The following is a 15,488-nucleotide window of genomic DNA, read 5'->3' as shown; positions in this document are numbered from 1 at the left end:
CTTGAAAACGTCTTGTCATAGAGGCAGCAGGCGACAAGCCCACGGCCGGGACAACGGCAAAGTTTGAATGTTACGTCACATCTTCTGTGCCGGGAGATAAGCTCTGTCACTCACCGTGTTTAAAGACCTTGTCATACAGGCGGCAGTTGTCAAGCCCCACGCACGGTAGCGGCTGGCAGGCGGCGAGCCCGCGGCCGGTGCAGCGGCATACTTTGTAGCACGCCTTCTGCGCCGGGCCCGGCCGCGGCACGCGCACCCATGCGCCTAGTGGCACTACGTAGTTGCTGCCGTCGCCTGAGACGTTAAAGTTCGTTATTATAGACTGCAAGACAGAATAGCAGGATCTTGGAGACACTCAAGCGCTATCTTCTTATTACTTACAACACTATGCATCAACATGGACCATAATTATTATGAACATGGTCCTATATTAAAATACTTACTCGTAATCAAAAACAGCAATTTGAATCCGATGATTTCCAATAATTTAGGATGAATTAGTTTAGCATGATGTTGACGATGATGACGATAATGATAATGATTGTGGTGATGCTGATGATGATGATGATGATGGTGGTGATGGTGATGATGATATACCTATGTAGATACCTTTATCAAATGTGAAATAGTGTAAAAGCGCTTTTTTAAAGCCTATTTGCAAAAATAAATGAATTTTATGAATTTTAAATCATCATCATCATTTCAGCCATAGGACGTCCACTGCTTAACATAGACCTCCCCCAAAGAGTTCCATATTGACCAGTTGGTAGCGGCCTTTATCAAAATTAAATACAAGAGACTTATAACAAATGCTGGCTTGAAAATTATAAATAACTTGAAAAATCGAACTGCCTAAGGCGAGAATTGAACCCACGACCGTCCGCTTGCCGGGCAACTACTCTTCCAACTGAGCTACTTAGACACTGGATGAACCCGTCGAAACTTTCCTTAGCAAGAATTAGCTGGCTTACCAAGAGGACAGCCATCCAAGCACTGGTAGCGCTGGCACGCGCCACCTCGAAGACAGTTCCTGTCCACGACGCACACCTGCGAAGCGTTGCACGGCGCGCCCGCGCATGGTGACGTCACGGCCTCCCGCGCCGACAGCAGAGGGGGTTCTGTACCTGTATGCGTCAATAAGATAAAGTTTAAGTTGGGATAAAGTTTAAGTTTTTCGGCCGTTTGGTGTAGTGGTTCAGAGCGGACTACTATGCCGAGAGGTCCCGGGTTCGATTCCCGGCCGGGCAGAAATTGAAATGATGAATTTTAATTTCTGTGACGGGTCTGGGTGTAAATATGTATAATATGTATGTATTTAATAAAAAAAAAAGAAAAGTATATAAGTAGTATATCCGTTAAGCTAGCGCCCATAACACAAGCATTAAGTTGCTTACTTTGGGGCTAGCTGGCGCTGTGTGAAATTATCCAAAGATTTATTTATTTATAAAACCAAAAAAGCTCTGCTACAGTTTTCTATCGGCCTGACAAAACTTCTACCTTAGGTATGTAATCCTAATTATATTTGATAATTTATTTTACCAGTGGTCCAGAAGACTCATAAAATCCAGGGTTTCCAACTACCAAGTGATCCCAACCAGGACTTTCTTTATGTGTTCTGCAAAAAGAGGCCGTCACGTGCTATGCGCGACCACTCCACGTTGACACCAACCGCATGCAGCGTCACTATACTCAATACTACTGCTGTGTGACAGTATGATACTCACTGGGCGTCATATACTGTCGTAGCTGGACGCATGGCGCATTGCTGCTGCGTGGCGTCATACGCGCACACAACGCTGCGGCTGTCAGATGTGCTGGTACACGTGACCACTCCACGCAAGTTGACACCAGCCGCATGCAGTCTTCTTCGCAGAGAAGGCTGCTATGCCCCTAGAAATAAAATTTAAAATACCTATTACCAGCTGCAAATTAAGTTGTAAGAAGTTTTTAATGCCATCATTGCAACCATTCAACAGCATACCTTAGCTGTACATGGCTTCACGTGCAACGCACAAGCGACGCTCTTCCAAACATCGGTGGGGCACTGACTGGAATTCTTCAGCGGCATGTGAAGTCCAGACACTGTTATGAAACTGAAGAGAAGCAACAATTAAAAAACTACTTCAAAACTTTTTGAATTCCACTTGGAATACATTTATAGAAAATCCTCGAAAGGAAAGTTATAAGACTTACCCACTCCCTTTTTGTTCAGCAACTGCTAAATGTGCATCTAGGTCAGCTTGAGCTGTGCATGACCTGAAGAGACCAGTTGGACGGTTGTTCAGTTGACTGCAGTACGTCAAACCAGAACAGCCAAGTGAACATGGAGATTCCACTGCAGAAAACAATTTTATTGTAAGGTAAGTGCCCCCTACTTCGGTATATTAAGGCTCTTACGACTTTAACAATTTATTTAAAAATAACCAAGCATGATATCAGTATTAAAGCTTTTGTATGCTAAACTTCGGTCTTTTGACAGTAACTTAATACATAAATTATAGTTATATTGTTTGAACTTTTTTTAATATTAATTGTTCTGCGGACCTCTTGTTTGGATCCTGTTTCGTGATAAAATTTTGCTCTGTTTCCAAGTTCGTGAACTCATGTCCCCTATTTCGGGATAAGGTTATAAGCATCGAGTTAGGATATTTAAATAATGATTATGGNCCCCCCCCCCCCCTTTGTACCCATAAAATTTTGATTTTTAATTTCTAACGATATGTGAAAATATTTATACAAGTCATTAGAAATGTGGGGGGGGGACTAACCCCCTTCCCCCTAATCCCACCCCTGGAACTGCTTCAAGTGAGGGTAGCCCCCCCCCTGAAAATAACCCCATATACCTACGCGAATGAGTCATAGTAAGAATTAATTATTTAATTAATTACTTATGCAGGTAAGTATTAAAAACTGAAAAATATGTCGATTTCTTTGATGTTATGTGTCATACAAGTACCTAACACTATACATTTATATATCACGAACTTGGGAAAAAGTAACAATAATACGGTTCCTCGTTTCGTGATACTGATTATTCCAAATTCCCCAAGTAAAATTCATGGATTATTGTCAAATTGTGTCAATTAACTATTATCTATCCCATATAACATACAAATAAACCAAGATAAATAAAACAAATCGAATTAAAACCAAAATTACGCTGGTAGTACTTATGCTAATTTATCTTAAAATTGGTCATTTATGTGAACTTCAAACTCGTGTCATATAAATTCTAGTGAATGAAACATATACCGAATTTAGATCATGAGAAACTTAAATAAATGTATTATTTGTTTCATAACTTACATTTCAATTATCATAAATAATTATTTAAAAACCAAGCATCAAAATATTATCCATAATATCCTTGATTCGGTAGTATCACGAAACAGGGGACACCCGAAAAATTATATGTACGCTATTTCGTGAGTCAATTAATCGCAATTTTAAAGGAATTCTACGTTTTCATATAACTTTTTTCTAAGCCAAATCAATTTTCAAGGAACACATGAAACCACTATTACAAGTTTTATGCAAATGGACGTTCCTTCGCCTTTCTATAAGCTTTAGATGTTGGAGCGCTAACCTTACGGTGAGAGCAACATTTGCACGCCGCACGGCTGTTTTTGGCTCTCTGAGAGTTTGAAGCTTCGTATTGCTCTCATTTTTGGCGCCACAATGTTGGTACTTGTTTTTTTAGGTAGCTTAAATAATAGAGATTTTGTAGTTATAAATAATTTTTATAAATAACATTCCATTTGCTTATTATTTGAGCTAGAAAAAAAACTTACGAACTTACGTACTATCACGAACTAGTAGCCGTTTACCTTAAAAGCTTCACGAATTACCCAAGCATATTTTGGGTCATGTTATAACTAAAGTAAAATAGCTCACCTTCATCAATACATTCCGTCAGATCGTTTTCTTGAGGATCTCCCAAGCATTCACCATAAAATTTCTGCCAGTTGCTCTGCCAGCCTGTGTTGAAGGTTTCGAAACATAGTTTTCGGCAGTTCGTTGTTTTTGCCTGTATTGAAAAAAATACATATAAATAAGTAATGAATAGAAGCAGAGTTCATAGGAACAAGATAGATCCAAGATCTCAGCTGATCCTTGTTACAAAGCGAAGTAGGCTCATTTCAAATTATCGTACATGATACGTACTTTTTGACAGCAATGTAGCTTAGCCACATCATGGGGTATGAGATCTTTGGTGTCAGTCGGCGCGTCGTTTCTCAGGAAGCATTGCCATAGTTTGTCGTGGAGTGAGGGGGCGCCACAAGCTGCCGATAAAGCTTCCTCGATCTCCTGCGACTCGCCGGTCCGACGCAAAACCGACTCGCAGGCAGTTCGACAAGATGGCCGGGAGGACTCATGGCAGCATGGGAGGTCTATGAAATTTAAAAAATTGCATCACTCCCAAGTCCCAATATTGGGTCATCAGCTGATGTCAAATCTCAGATTTTTTGGGATATTTATTTTAAGATGGTCTACAAAACATAGTTGATGATGGATATTAAGTAGATGATCATGATAATAATGCACACATACATTAGGAACACCTTCGAAAAATTTCTCACATTCTTCTTTAAAACTTACATTTGGAAGTATCCGCGTGCACAGTGGAAGAAGTCATGTTCCGCAGACATCTCAGGAGAACAGGAGATTGTTCACACGCCTCGATAGCTTGCTCCCGCGCCTCGCTGTCTGCATGGGAGCCGACGCGCCACAGGGCCTTGTGGCATGCTTCATAGCAGTTCAGGTAGTGGGTCTGTGCTGGAATCATATGAAGAAAGTGTAAGAAATATGCCAACATTCTGCTATGTAATTCAGTACTTGGACGCCCGCAGTTAAAAGCAAGTTAAAGATTCGCTGACCGTTGTTTATTAGCTCCTGCTTGTTTAATCGTTTCCAGCAAATTGTAGAGCGAACGGGTAGGCAGGCAATTTCACGAATTATGACATGCCTTAGGAGATAATTACTGTGAAAAGTCAAATGAGGAATCAAAATATGAGGATAATGTACTTAGGCGGCCCCACCTTGTCTACCACCTCAGGCTGGAAATAACAAGTTTAGTGGTGACGATAGGACACTGTTATGTTAAGATACTTACAGCAACACCACTGAGCTTCCCGCTGTCCAGCCACACAGTCAAAGAAGGCGATCTCATCAGAATGCCTGCAGGCGCCGGTGGTGACGAGGTCCTGCTCGCTGCTGGCCTTTATGCAGGCGTGTCGGCATCCGGCAGCGTTGCCGAGCGAGCAACATGCGCGAGCCCCACCAGCCCACCTTGTCTACCACCTCTAGGTGGTGATAACAAGTTTGGTGGTGACGATAGAATACTAATTATTATGTTAAGATACTTACCGCAGCACCACTGCGCCTCTCGCTGTCCAGCCACGCAGTCAAAAAAGGCGATCTCATCAGAATGCCTGCAGGCGCCGGTGGTGACGAGGTCCTGCTCGCTGCCAGCCTTCATGCAGGCGTGTCGGCAGCCGGCAGCGTTGCCGAGAGAGCAGCACGCGCGGCCCCACCAGCCCACCTTGTCTACCACCTCTGGGTGGAAGAAATAAGGTGGTGATGAGAACACTCAGTAATGGAGTAGGTATGCTAAGTAGGTAGGTACTTAGTTTACCTATTACGTTCTACCATACTTATTATTATTCTGTGGTTCTACTTCTAAAAAATAATAATACGAGTTGTAATTGTTTTAACTTAATAGGAAGTTTCAAAAGTTAAACATTTTATTGTATTTTTAATAAAAGTAGACTCTTTAATGTAGAGTCATTCTTAATTTTGCTATCGATATGTGAGAAGTATCTCCGACAGTTGTTAACCATTATACCTAATGCACTTAATTGCGTAGATTAAGATATTACCTTCAATCGTGTGGTTCATGCATATCCAGAAGTCCGTCTGTAAAAAAGTTTTTATCGATAAATAGAGCGATATTCGATTTCAGTCTTAGGGTCTATTATTCGATGGTAACAAGATACGGCTGTAACATCGTTTTGGGATGTAACTCGAGCCCTCCCCAATTACAATACAATGCTGATAGGCGGTTTATTGACGATGAATGGTTCAGCAAAACTCGGCATTTATCGCGCCGCCTGCTCAATACACTCGGCTGAGCTTTGCATTGTTCGAGTTGATGATATCACTTTACGCTTCTTTACCTTGCAAGCTTTAAATCATCAGTTAACGATACGGAAGCATCTTCTAACAAACACTATTATTTATTACTTATTACTCGCGATAGATTAATTAATACAGATTAGTTACATACTCGTATCCATATCTAATAAAGATTTCTTACCAATCGAGGAGTGCAGAACTTGTCAATGTTTTTTATTCTTTCTTCTCGCATATCGTTGTCTGATATCGGCACAAGGGACATCTGAAATAAAACATTTTTTACATTAAATCTTATTTAAATTGCCTACTAGGCATAATCGGTAACTTCACACAAACTTGTTCAGTCGATCAATCTTCAGAAAGTTGCATTATGTTCAAGCAATAACAATGTTGTTAACTGAACTTCTACGATCCGAAGTGTGAAAATTCATTTCAAACTACACCAAAGTAACAGCAGACTTTATTTTCTGAAGCATATGGTTACAAATTGCGTAATAGTAGAGACGAATAAAAAGACACGCATGTGCCCGCATGTTTAGATGGGCATAACATGTGCTCCCGCGTTTATTGGGCATTAGAGCCGGCTAATGAAATTAATTGACACGCGGACGAGCTTCCACATGATGCTTGTGTTCAAAATACGTTCTTAATTAAGTAGGCACTTCTTATTAAAATAAGTACTTTTTGTTTGGTCCGATTTAACTTTTACAAGGTCGGCAATGCAATGAGGTCAAAGTCAAAGTCATGTTATCATCATTGGATCTTACGCCAATGCGTCGTTTTATATTTAAAAAACAATTGTTACACTGTTTTTCGGTTTGTAACATTTTCAGTAATAAGATTCTGATTTTTACAGCTGAAACTTCAAAAATTCTGTTCATATAATAGGCTAGTTGCCTAAAAAAATTTTTTTAGTCCGTAATGTTTAATATCAAAAAATATTGGACACATGTAATTTTATTTGTCAATCTAACAAGTAATTACATAGTTATGGTGCGTTGAAGTTGCGCACGACGTCACAAGGTGCGGCATTTTTAAGCAAGCGTTGACGTCACGGGCCTCTTCTTATGAACTTTGGGGCGCTTTATCTCTTTAAATTTTCATTAGTTTGAAAAAGTGAAAAATACGTGTAGAGTATTTTTTGATAAGTTAACTGACGGACTAATTAAAACTCTTGCTTTTTGACCCAGGCAACATCCCCATTGTTTGCAAAATATCGTTTAATTCACGCTCTACATTAATAGCTATCTTGTAGTACCTATGTTTTCTAAGTATCTAACTTGACGCTAGAGTCTAGAGAGAGTAGTAAGTAAATATTTAAATTACTATAGGCAATAAAACAAATTGTAACAACAACATGAATCGCGTCGAAACGATATCGTTATCGCTCCAAAGTGCTAAGGTTATCTAATGTCGACGCTGGGTTAAATACGGTCTACAGCGAAAATATCCGTAAGTACGAGTAAAGTAGGGGCGTAGAAATCACAACATGTCTAGATAGAAATAACATATGAATAATGTTATTTATAACTTAAATTTCAATAAAAAAAACTTTTTATAAATCTTGATTAACTTTTTAAATTGTATTTACCTAGATATCATTAAATGTTACTGAGAAGTTTATTTCCGTTTTTGGTGAAAATTTCTTTCTTTCAGTTTTATAATCTTTTGGTACGTTTTTTACCATATCTATGTTGTCACAGTCTATTGTAGTTAGAGAGTGCGTCGGTTACGAAAGCTCTATATTTTTGTGTCAACGCGCTCGTAAATTAATTAAAAGATAAAGAAATCAATTGACAATGTTATTTTACCCTGCTATTAGATTGGTCAACATTTATTATACGAGTACTCATAGTTTTAGGAAGATAAAAATATTTCCTTGCCTTTTCAAGGCGAGAGTGAATAGGCACTTGCAGTGCGGATAATGTACCATCCTAGACTGCATCCCACTTAACATCAGGTGCGATTGTGGTCAAATACGTGCCTTGTTATGCATAAAAAAAATTGATTGAGTTTTTACTTAATTGAATACCTAAGTATCTGCCTTAGACGAAATATCTATCTGCTATACCTTCATTACCTGTAGTTTAATTGAAATTAATGTAACATACATTTTCAGGCAGGCACATACGTATCCCTTCGGAAAGTGGTAGGAACAAAGCGCGAAATATTTTAGATGTTATATCTATGTGCCAAGTTTCAAAGACAGCAAAGTTGTAAACAAAATTCATCTCCATAATTTAGACTCCATAAACTTCTGTAGACGTAACGAAGCTACCAACAAAAAATGTAAAAGAAAAGTTTGGAGTGCGAAGAAGATACAAAGTGATGCTTTATTGGGTTAAGACAGAAAATCAAATTGAACACGACATGTTGACATAATATACCAAACGCTACATAGGTTTAAATATTGCTATGGCAATGTTTATAAATCCTGATGTGTATTGTTCGTCGACATGCGTCCATTCCGTATAAATCCTCAATCCTCATAAATATATTCTGCAACAACCGTTATCATGTCAAGCAAAATCGGGCAGTATCATCTTGTTACAAATACAACGTGACCCTTTTCGTACAAATTGACGTTGCTAAATGTGTTGTGTTACGTAGGCGAGTCACCTATGTTACCTGTCATCTAGAGATAAATCTTACGGGACCTTCATCCCTTAGAAAATACACGCTTAAAATTGTATGAGGGTTCAGCCTACACTTGTAAGACATTGCATGTGACAAGTAATTGGGCAGAATCGCTGAATGTCCATTGTATTCAGCGTTGAATGAGATCACGAGCACGGTAATACTATCTATACAGTATTCCAACTCGGCCATATTTTTGAAAAAAATGTCAACAGCCCCGCGGTACGTCACGGTATGACAACATGCGATAGGGCTGCTTACCTACAGTACCCATTCTAATAAAATTACATCTGTCTACTTAAAATTTCTATCTAGTTTTGTGATTGTATTTTTTTTTATTTAGACAAACAAAATACTTTGTGAATGGAATAGGATAAAAATGCGTGTTGTTTTATGATTAGTAGATTTAATTTAAAAAAATATACTTAAATAATTTTGAATCTTCTAATCATAATGAGTACTTAATGACCTGTTACTTTAATTTCAGGCGGGCGAAATAGTTGGCAAAAGCTGGTTTTATACAATATATAATTTTCATTTCAAATCAAACTGACTGAAAATGACAATTTCTGACAGTTAATGACTAGTTTTTGACAAAGATCGTAAATGACGGTCAGTCAAATTCAATCACCTTAGTCATTTTCAACACTAGGCCATCGACGTCCGTTCGGCACATTCGCGACACCCCTAACTTTGGGATTTCGACCACGTTCCGAGATTTGAAATTCGAAGGAAAGCTCGCGTTTCTTCGGTTTATATGAAGTTACAATACTGTATGATATTATTACCGTGTCACGAGTCAATATTATGTTTGACATTTTTCGCCAATCAACCTTCCGCGGTCCCGCCTTCGAGCACAGCCCGGGATAAAACAGCTTTCTCAAACCGTCTCTACCTCGCGCCTCGTGTGCTTTTTCTTTTTTGTTAAAAAACGATTTTGGTAGGAAATTATGCTTTAAAAATATGCTTTTTGTTTGACAAAAGAAAATTATCTATACGCTAAGGGCCTATATTTAGATAGAGTCTACAAATAAACCTATGCTATCTAATCCTACCAAATTAATACTAAAATCTGCATGAGTTGAGTACCATAGTTTATCGCTTGCTTTTCTCTTATCAGAGGTGATCAGAGGTCAGCACAGCATGTTTCCTTATCTTACACGCATTTACATTCCAAATATCCAATCATTTACTATCTTTACGTTTGCGAAGTTGCTATAAGTTATTGCTATTGCAATATTTTATTGATTAATTTTGCCATAAGGGCTTTAAACGTGTTGGCTGTTCTTCCTCTGCATTGTGCTTAGTGCATCGCGAGTGTAGAACAATGTTCATTGTATACAAATCAGATGTCGTTCAGAACAAGTCTAATTCGGCCCACACCATCTCTTATCTCGGTTTATTGTTCTAGCACAATTGCTGCACGTTTAAAGGATTGTTTGAAGACACCTCGCCTCAATTAATTTTTACTTTATCAATCATCAAGGTGGAATATGCAAATATGTCATGAAAATTGTATAGTAATTCGTACCATACCAGCCTAAAGAATTTAACATGTGTTCTTCATTGGGGCACTAGTGTCACGGTAATACTATCTATACAGTATTCCAACTCGGCCATGTTTTTGAAATAAATGTCAACAGTCACGCGGTACGTCACCGTATGACAACATTCTATAGGGCTGCCCACCTGCAGACCCTATTTTCATTACATCTGCCTACTTAGAATTTCTATCTAGTTTTGTGAATGTATTTTGTGATTGTATTTTTTTATTTTATTTTGATAAATAAAATACTTTGTGAATGAAATAGGATAAAAATGCATGTTGTCTTGTTATAAATAGATTTAATTTAAAAAAAATATTTGTGTTAAGATTTAGTAACAAATCTTATAAATTTGCGACTGTAAAATGTATGCGCCTCGACTGAGGCGTACAATATGCTTGATTATTATACAGGATGTTAGGTAAATGGGTTTATAAGCGGACACTAGACCATGTTAACATGTGCATATAAATGGTATGGTGAAGTCAGAAAATTTTAATAATTTTAATTTTCATACAAATCTGATTTTGTAATTTTATTTTGTATGAAAATTTAAAAAAAATGATATCACTGACTTCACAATACCATTTACATGCATAAATGTTAACATGGCCTAGTGTCGGCTTATAAACCCATTTACGTAACATCCTGTATAAATAGGTACTTGTAATTATTTTTATAAAAAAACACTTACTGTTTATAAAACAACACATCGTCCGTTTATTACTGTGGCACATTCGCGACACCCCCGACTTTTGCATGTCGAGCGCATACCGAGATTTGAATTTCGAAGGAAAGCTCGCGTTTCGTCCGTTTATATGAAGTTACAATACTGTATGATAGTATTACCGTGCTAGTGTTCATTACTGGTGCGTTTACCTTATGTATTTAAATACATTGTATATCTACTAAGATTTCGGTCGTTAAATAAACCGAACTTAGAAGTTTATGCACTTGCTAGACGTTAAATAAGTAAATAAATGTCGACCTAGAAATAAATAAATAAATGTCGTACAAAAACTTGTAAAATTACCATTATTTGCAGTAGAGACTTAAAGGACTGTGCGTGCAGGCGACAAAACAATTGCTAATGCTGCAAAAGTAACATCACTGCAAATTATAACCTTTGAAGATTCTGCCCAAGGAAGTCCTAATTAAAATATCGCTTGCAATGCTTATTTGATTGGTGCTAAGATATTGCTGGCGACGCGGGCAACTTCATTTTCGAAATAAATGACTCAATGCCTAGGACAATTTATCAACTCGAAGCTTCGGATTCGCTTGGAGTGCGCCTGACTCATGTCACAATAATAACGATGTTAACTCAAGGTTAAACTTCATGTCTGGACGTTTAGGGATATAAACGGAATCACTTAGTTTCAATCACACTATTTCTATTGATTGGCAAAGCTTATTAGGTCATGGCAATAAATTAAGGTCAACTATCCGGTAAAAATCGGTCGAGTCATTCTCAACTAATGCTCCGTCATAATAAATAGTCTACTACATAATATTAATTTATACAAATTAAATTGTGATTCTGAGAAGACCAACAACACCTTTTAGTGAAATTTCAGTACCTTTCGGTGACATTTCAGTAGAGATGAGACGTATTTACTAGAACAGATCCACACACTAGGTATTTTACAGTACTAAGTGGCACCTATTCCAATTTTTAAAATACTTGATCCACCTAGTATTTTTTAAATTACACGATTTCCGACCCTACCATCAAAGTAATAGAGGTTATTATTGCATAATCCGTAGTCGTGTATTACGCGCACCGCGTATGGTATATTAAGGCTCTTACGACTTTAACAATTTATTTAAAAATAACCAAGCATGATATCAGTATGAAAGCTTTTGTATGCTAAACTTCGGTCTTTTGACAGTAACTTAATACATAAATTATAGTTATATTGTTTGAACTTTTTTTAATATTAATTGTTCTGCGGACCTCTTGTTTGGATCCTGTTTCGTGATAAAATTTTGCTCTGTTTCCAAGTTCGTGAACTCATGTCCCCTATTTCGGGATAAGGTTATAAGCATCGAGTTAGGATATTTAAATAATGGTTATGGGCTTAATAAATTTAAAAACGATAATATAAATTTAGAATAAAAGAATTATGTGAAATTACCTGAAAAAATATTCATGAGAAATAATGTGAGTCTGTTTAGCCTACGCACCTTCGTATAAAATTTTGATTTGTTATTTCTAACAATATGTGAAAATATTTATATAACCATCAGAAATGTGGGGCGGCCTTAACCCCCCCTCCCCCCTCCCCTTTGTACCCATAAAATTTTGATTTTTAATTTCTAACGATATGTGAAAATATTTATACAAGTCATTAGAAATGTGGGGGGGGGGACTAACCCCCTTCCCCCTAATCCCACCCCTGGAACTGCTTCAAGTGAGGGTAGCTCCCCCCGCTGAAAATAACCCCATATACGCGAATGAGTCATAATAAAAATTAATTATTTAATTAATTACTTAGGTAGGTAAGTATTAAAAACTAAAAAATATGTCGATTTCTTTGATGTTATGTGTCATACAAGTACCTAACANTTTGAGTTAAAAGTTGTACAACAAAAATACGAGGCCATCTGGCCTCAATAAATAAACATATTTTTTGTTGAGGGACTGATAAGTTAAGAGTTCTTTTTTATTGAGGTACTGATAATCCTTTCTTTGCTTCTTTAGCATTTCAGAATGCCACCAGTATCACCCTTAAAACCAATTGCGTAGAATCTTGTAACTTAGAGGTGACGTTATCGGTAAAAAATTATCTTGTATTTAAGTACCTACATATTTATATTATGTTGTTGCCATTTATCTATGAAAATAAGACAAAATATATGTTTTATAAATACTTAAGAGTCATTTACAGTAGTAAAGTTTGAAAAAATTATTGCTGTGAAGTACAGAATCACTTTCGTGGCATCAAAAAATTCAAAACGTTAAAGCTTACAAACCAGACTCACTATTTGACTGATTTACTGAGAATACAGTCTTCACATCAAGCGCTACAATTTTTGTTTACAAAAAGTTGAAATAAGTTAAAAATAAAATTTGCCACGAAGGTGACGATGAGAACCGTGGCGATGAGAAATAGCCATTTCTCGCTAAGCTTATGTGCGAACGTAGAGATTCACTCCGTCTCTGTCTGACAAACAAATTTGAGCGCAGGCAGGTGTGAGATAGGAATAGGTGTTTGATGTATTACGTAATTTAAACTCTATTTGTACACAGGTAAGGTTTTGAATATTTTAATTTTTGTTCTCTCTCATCCAGCTCACTCCTTGTCGACTAGCCGGTAAAAAAACAGTTTTTATTCTTCCGACAGGTTTGTTTTGGTTTGTTGTCACGCGTCTGTGATAATTGCATAAATAAAAAATAGAAAAAATTATGTAAATATTTTTATGAAATTGATATCTTTTAAATACGCCAACTTTTAAGTTGACAGTCCTAAGCCTGTTGAAGTATGAAGGGAGGATATCAATCAATCAACAACCAGCAAAAACATTATTATTCAATTTCAAATTGCATTACTAATACTACGAGTGTATCTTTTCAAAGAAAATTGTATTTTAAAGTCATAATACGTGGATTAGTCCGCACTAGTCGCGTCAAGTATGGTAAATTACTACGTACTAAGTGGAACAGGTATTTGGATCACGTATTAATAAATACTTGGAATAGGTGCACCTAGTATCAAATTTACCTAGTATAACCCATCTCTACATTTCAGTACCTTTCAGTTACATTTCAATACTTTTCAGTGACTTCTTGTACCTTTCAATTCAGTGCCTTGTCAAGTTAACTCGTATCCTACTTATAATTCAAGTGCGTCTACAAACCGACGCATTGCAATCCGAAACAAAAGCCGGTGTCGCACCTCAAATAATTTCGGAAACGATTCTCGGAACGCGCATTATTCCGATGCGGGATCGCGGCTAAAAGCGTCGCTGTATTTTTATGCAGCGCGTCCAGCTTATTATTCAATCCGCGGCCTTAACTCCGTCATTGTTGACGGGAGGCGGCGCTGGTTGACAATCGGATGCGGCATCGCCGGGGCGTCGACGGGGCGTAAGGCTGGTTTTAGTGTCACGCGGACCATCAGTGCAGAACGCTCCGCACAGCCGATCTGTATGAACTGCTAGGGAGCGAGCGGTTCCTGCGGACCGCATTACTCTAAAACGCTCCCTAGAAGTTTATACAGATCGGCTGTGTGGAGCGGATCCGCACTGGACGGTCCGCGTGACACTAAAACCAGCCTAAGGTGCGAGGAACCTCACCATGATCGTGGTTATAGGCGACCAAATCTTGATGATAAAAGCTTTTTATTTTAATAATTAAACACTCTAGGTACCAATCACAACCCCCACCATCGTAGGTAGAAATGTTTCGCACATCGTGAACGAGGAATAAAAGTGTAGGCAGGTACGTGAATGAGGAATAAATAAAGTGGTAAATGAACGAGGAATAAAGGTGGTACGTGCACAGTACAATTGGTACTCTTGTTTGAGATATAGGCTGGCCTACCATCGACGATCCTATAACGGAACCTTACGCCCCGCGCGTTTCACCTAGTCCCCATGCAGTAGTGTGCATAGACCTTTACAGTGCGTTTACCCAGCATATTATTGGTGTACGAGTGATGAATGATGATGACACACGAAGATTTCTAATTTACATAATGTTTCCTAGTATACATATAAACATCATAATAATAAAAATTAAGCATAGCGTACATACAATATTATAGAGTTCAACGCTACATCACGATACACGTCCTGCGTGATACGTGAACGGAATGGCAGGTGTGGGCGATCGCTTCCTAGAAGCGCACGATTGTCACATGTCATGGAATATTAAAATGCGATTAAAAATTAATACACGCCGTTCTATCGATATAAAGACGATAAATGACACGTGAAGTAACGTTTTAACGTGACAAACAGACTTTCTAATTTCATACGTGGAAATGGCATAATAAAAATTCTAAAAGAGTAAATAACTACATCACCTATAATGGATGAATAGATGGTACTCGTAGACACAAACCTATTGACGGAAACGGATTCATCCCTCATTCATTACAATTTACAATGAAAGCTATTGAAATGCAAAACAAGCGAATGCAAACTCTTTAAATGCGAGTGAGCCTG

General features: G+C 37.8%; 1 protein-coding gene across 1 annotated transcript in view; it reads right to left on the bottom strand.

Annotated features, from left to right (window-relative positions):
- The window catches only part of Reck (Reversion-inducing-cysteine-rich protein with kazal motifs), a 40,992-nt gene that overhangs the window by 6,523 nt on the left and 18,981 nt on the right, over positions 1-15,488 (bottom strand). The window contains exons 4-14 of the mRNA XM_028308266.1: positions 6,317-6,397; positions 5,880-5,916; positions 5,368-5,556; positions 4,600-4,776; positions 4,165-4,391; positions 3,895-4,027; positions 2,194-2,335; positions 1,982-2,093; positions 1,725-1,890; positions 972-1,124; positions 115-294 (exon numbers count right to left, since the gene is read on the bottom strand). Coding sequence (XP_028164067.1) covers positions 115-294; positions 972-1,124; positions 1,725-1,890; positions 1,982-2,093; positions 2,194-2,335; positions 3,895-4,027; positions 4,165-4,391; positions 4,600-4,776; positions 5,368-5,556; positions 5,880-5,916; positions 6,317-6,397 — 1,597 coding nt within the window. The remainder of the gene's footprint in view (positions 1-114; positions 295-971; positions 1,125-1,724; positions 1,891-1,981; positions 2,094-2,193; positions 2,336-3,894; positions 4,028-4,164; positions 4,392-4,599; positions 4,777-5,367; positions 5,557-5,879; positions 5,917-6,316; positions 6,398-15,488) is intronic.

Source organism: Ostrinia furnacalis, unplaced genomic scaffold, assembly GCF_004193835.3.
Source record: "Ostrinia furnacalis isolate ACB-3 unplaced genomic scaffold, ASM419383v2 OfSCF2409, whole genome shotgun sequence".
NCBI lineage: Eukaryota > Metazoa > Arthropoda > Insecta > Lepidoptera > Crambidae > Ostrinia > Ostrinia furnacalis.
This window is presented reverse-complemented; position numbering and strand designations above follow the sequence as displayed.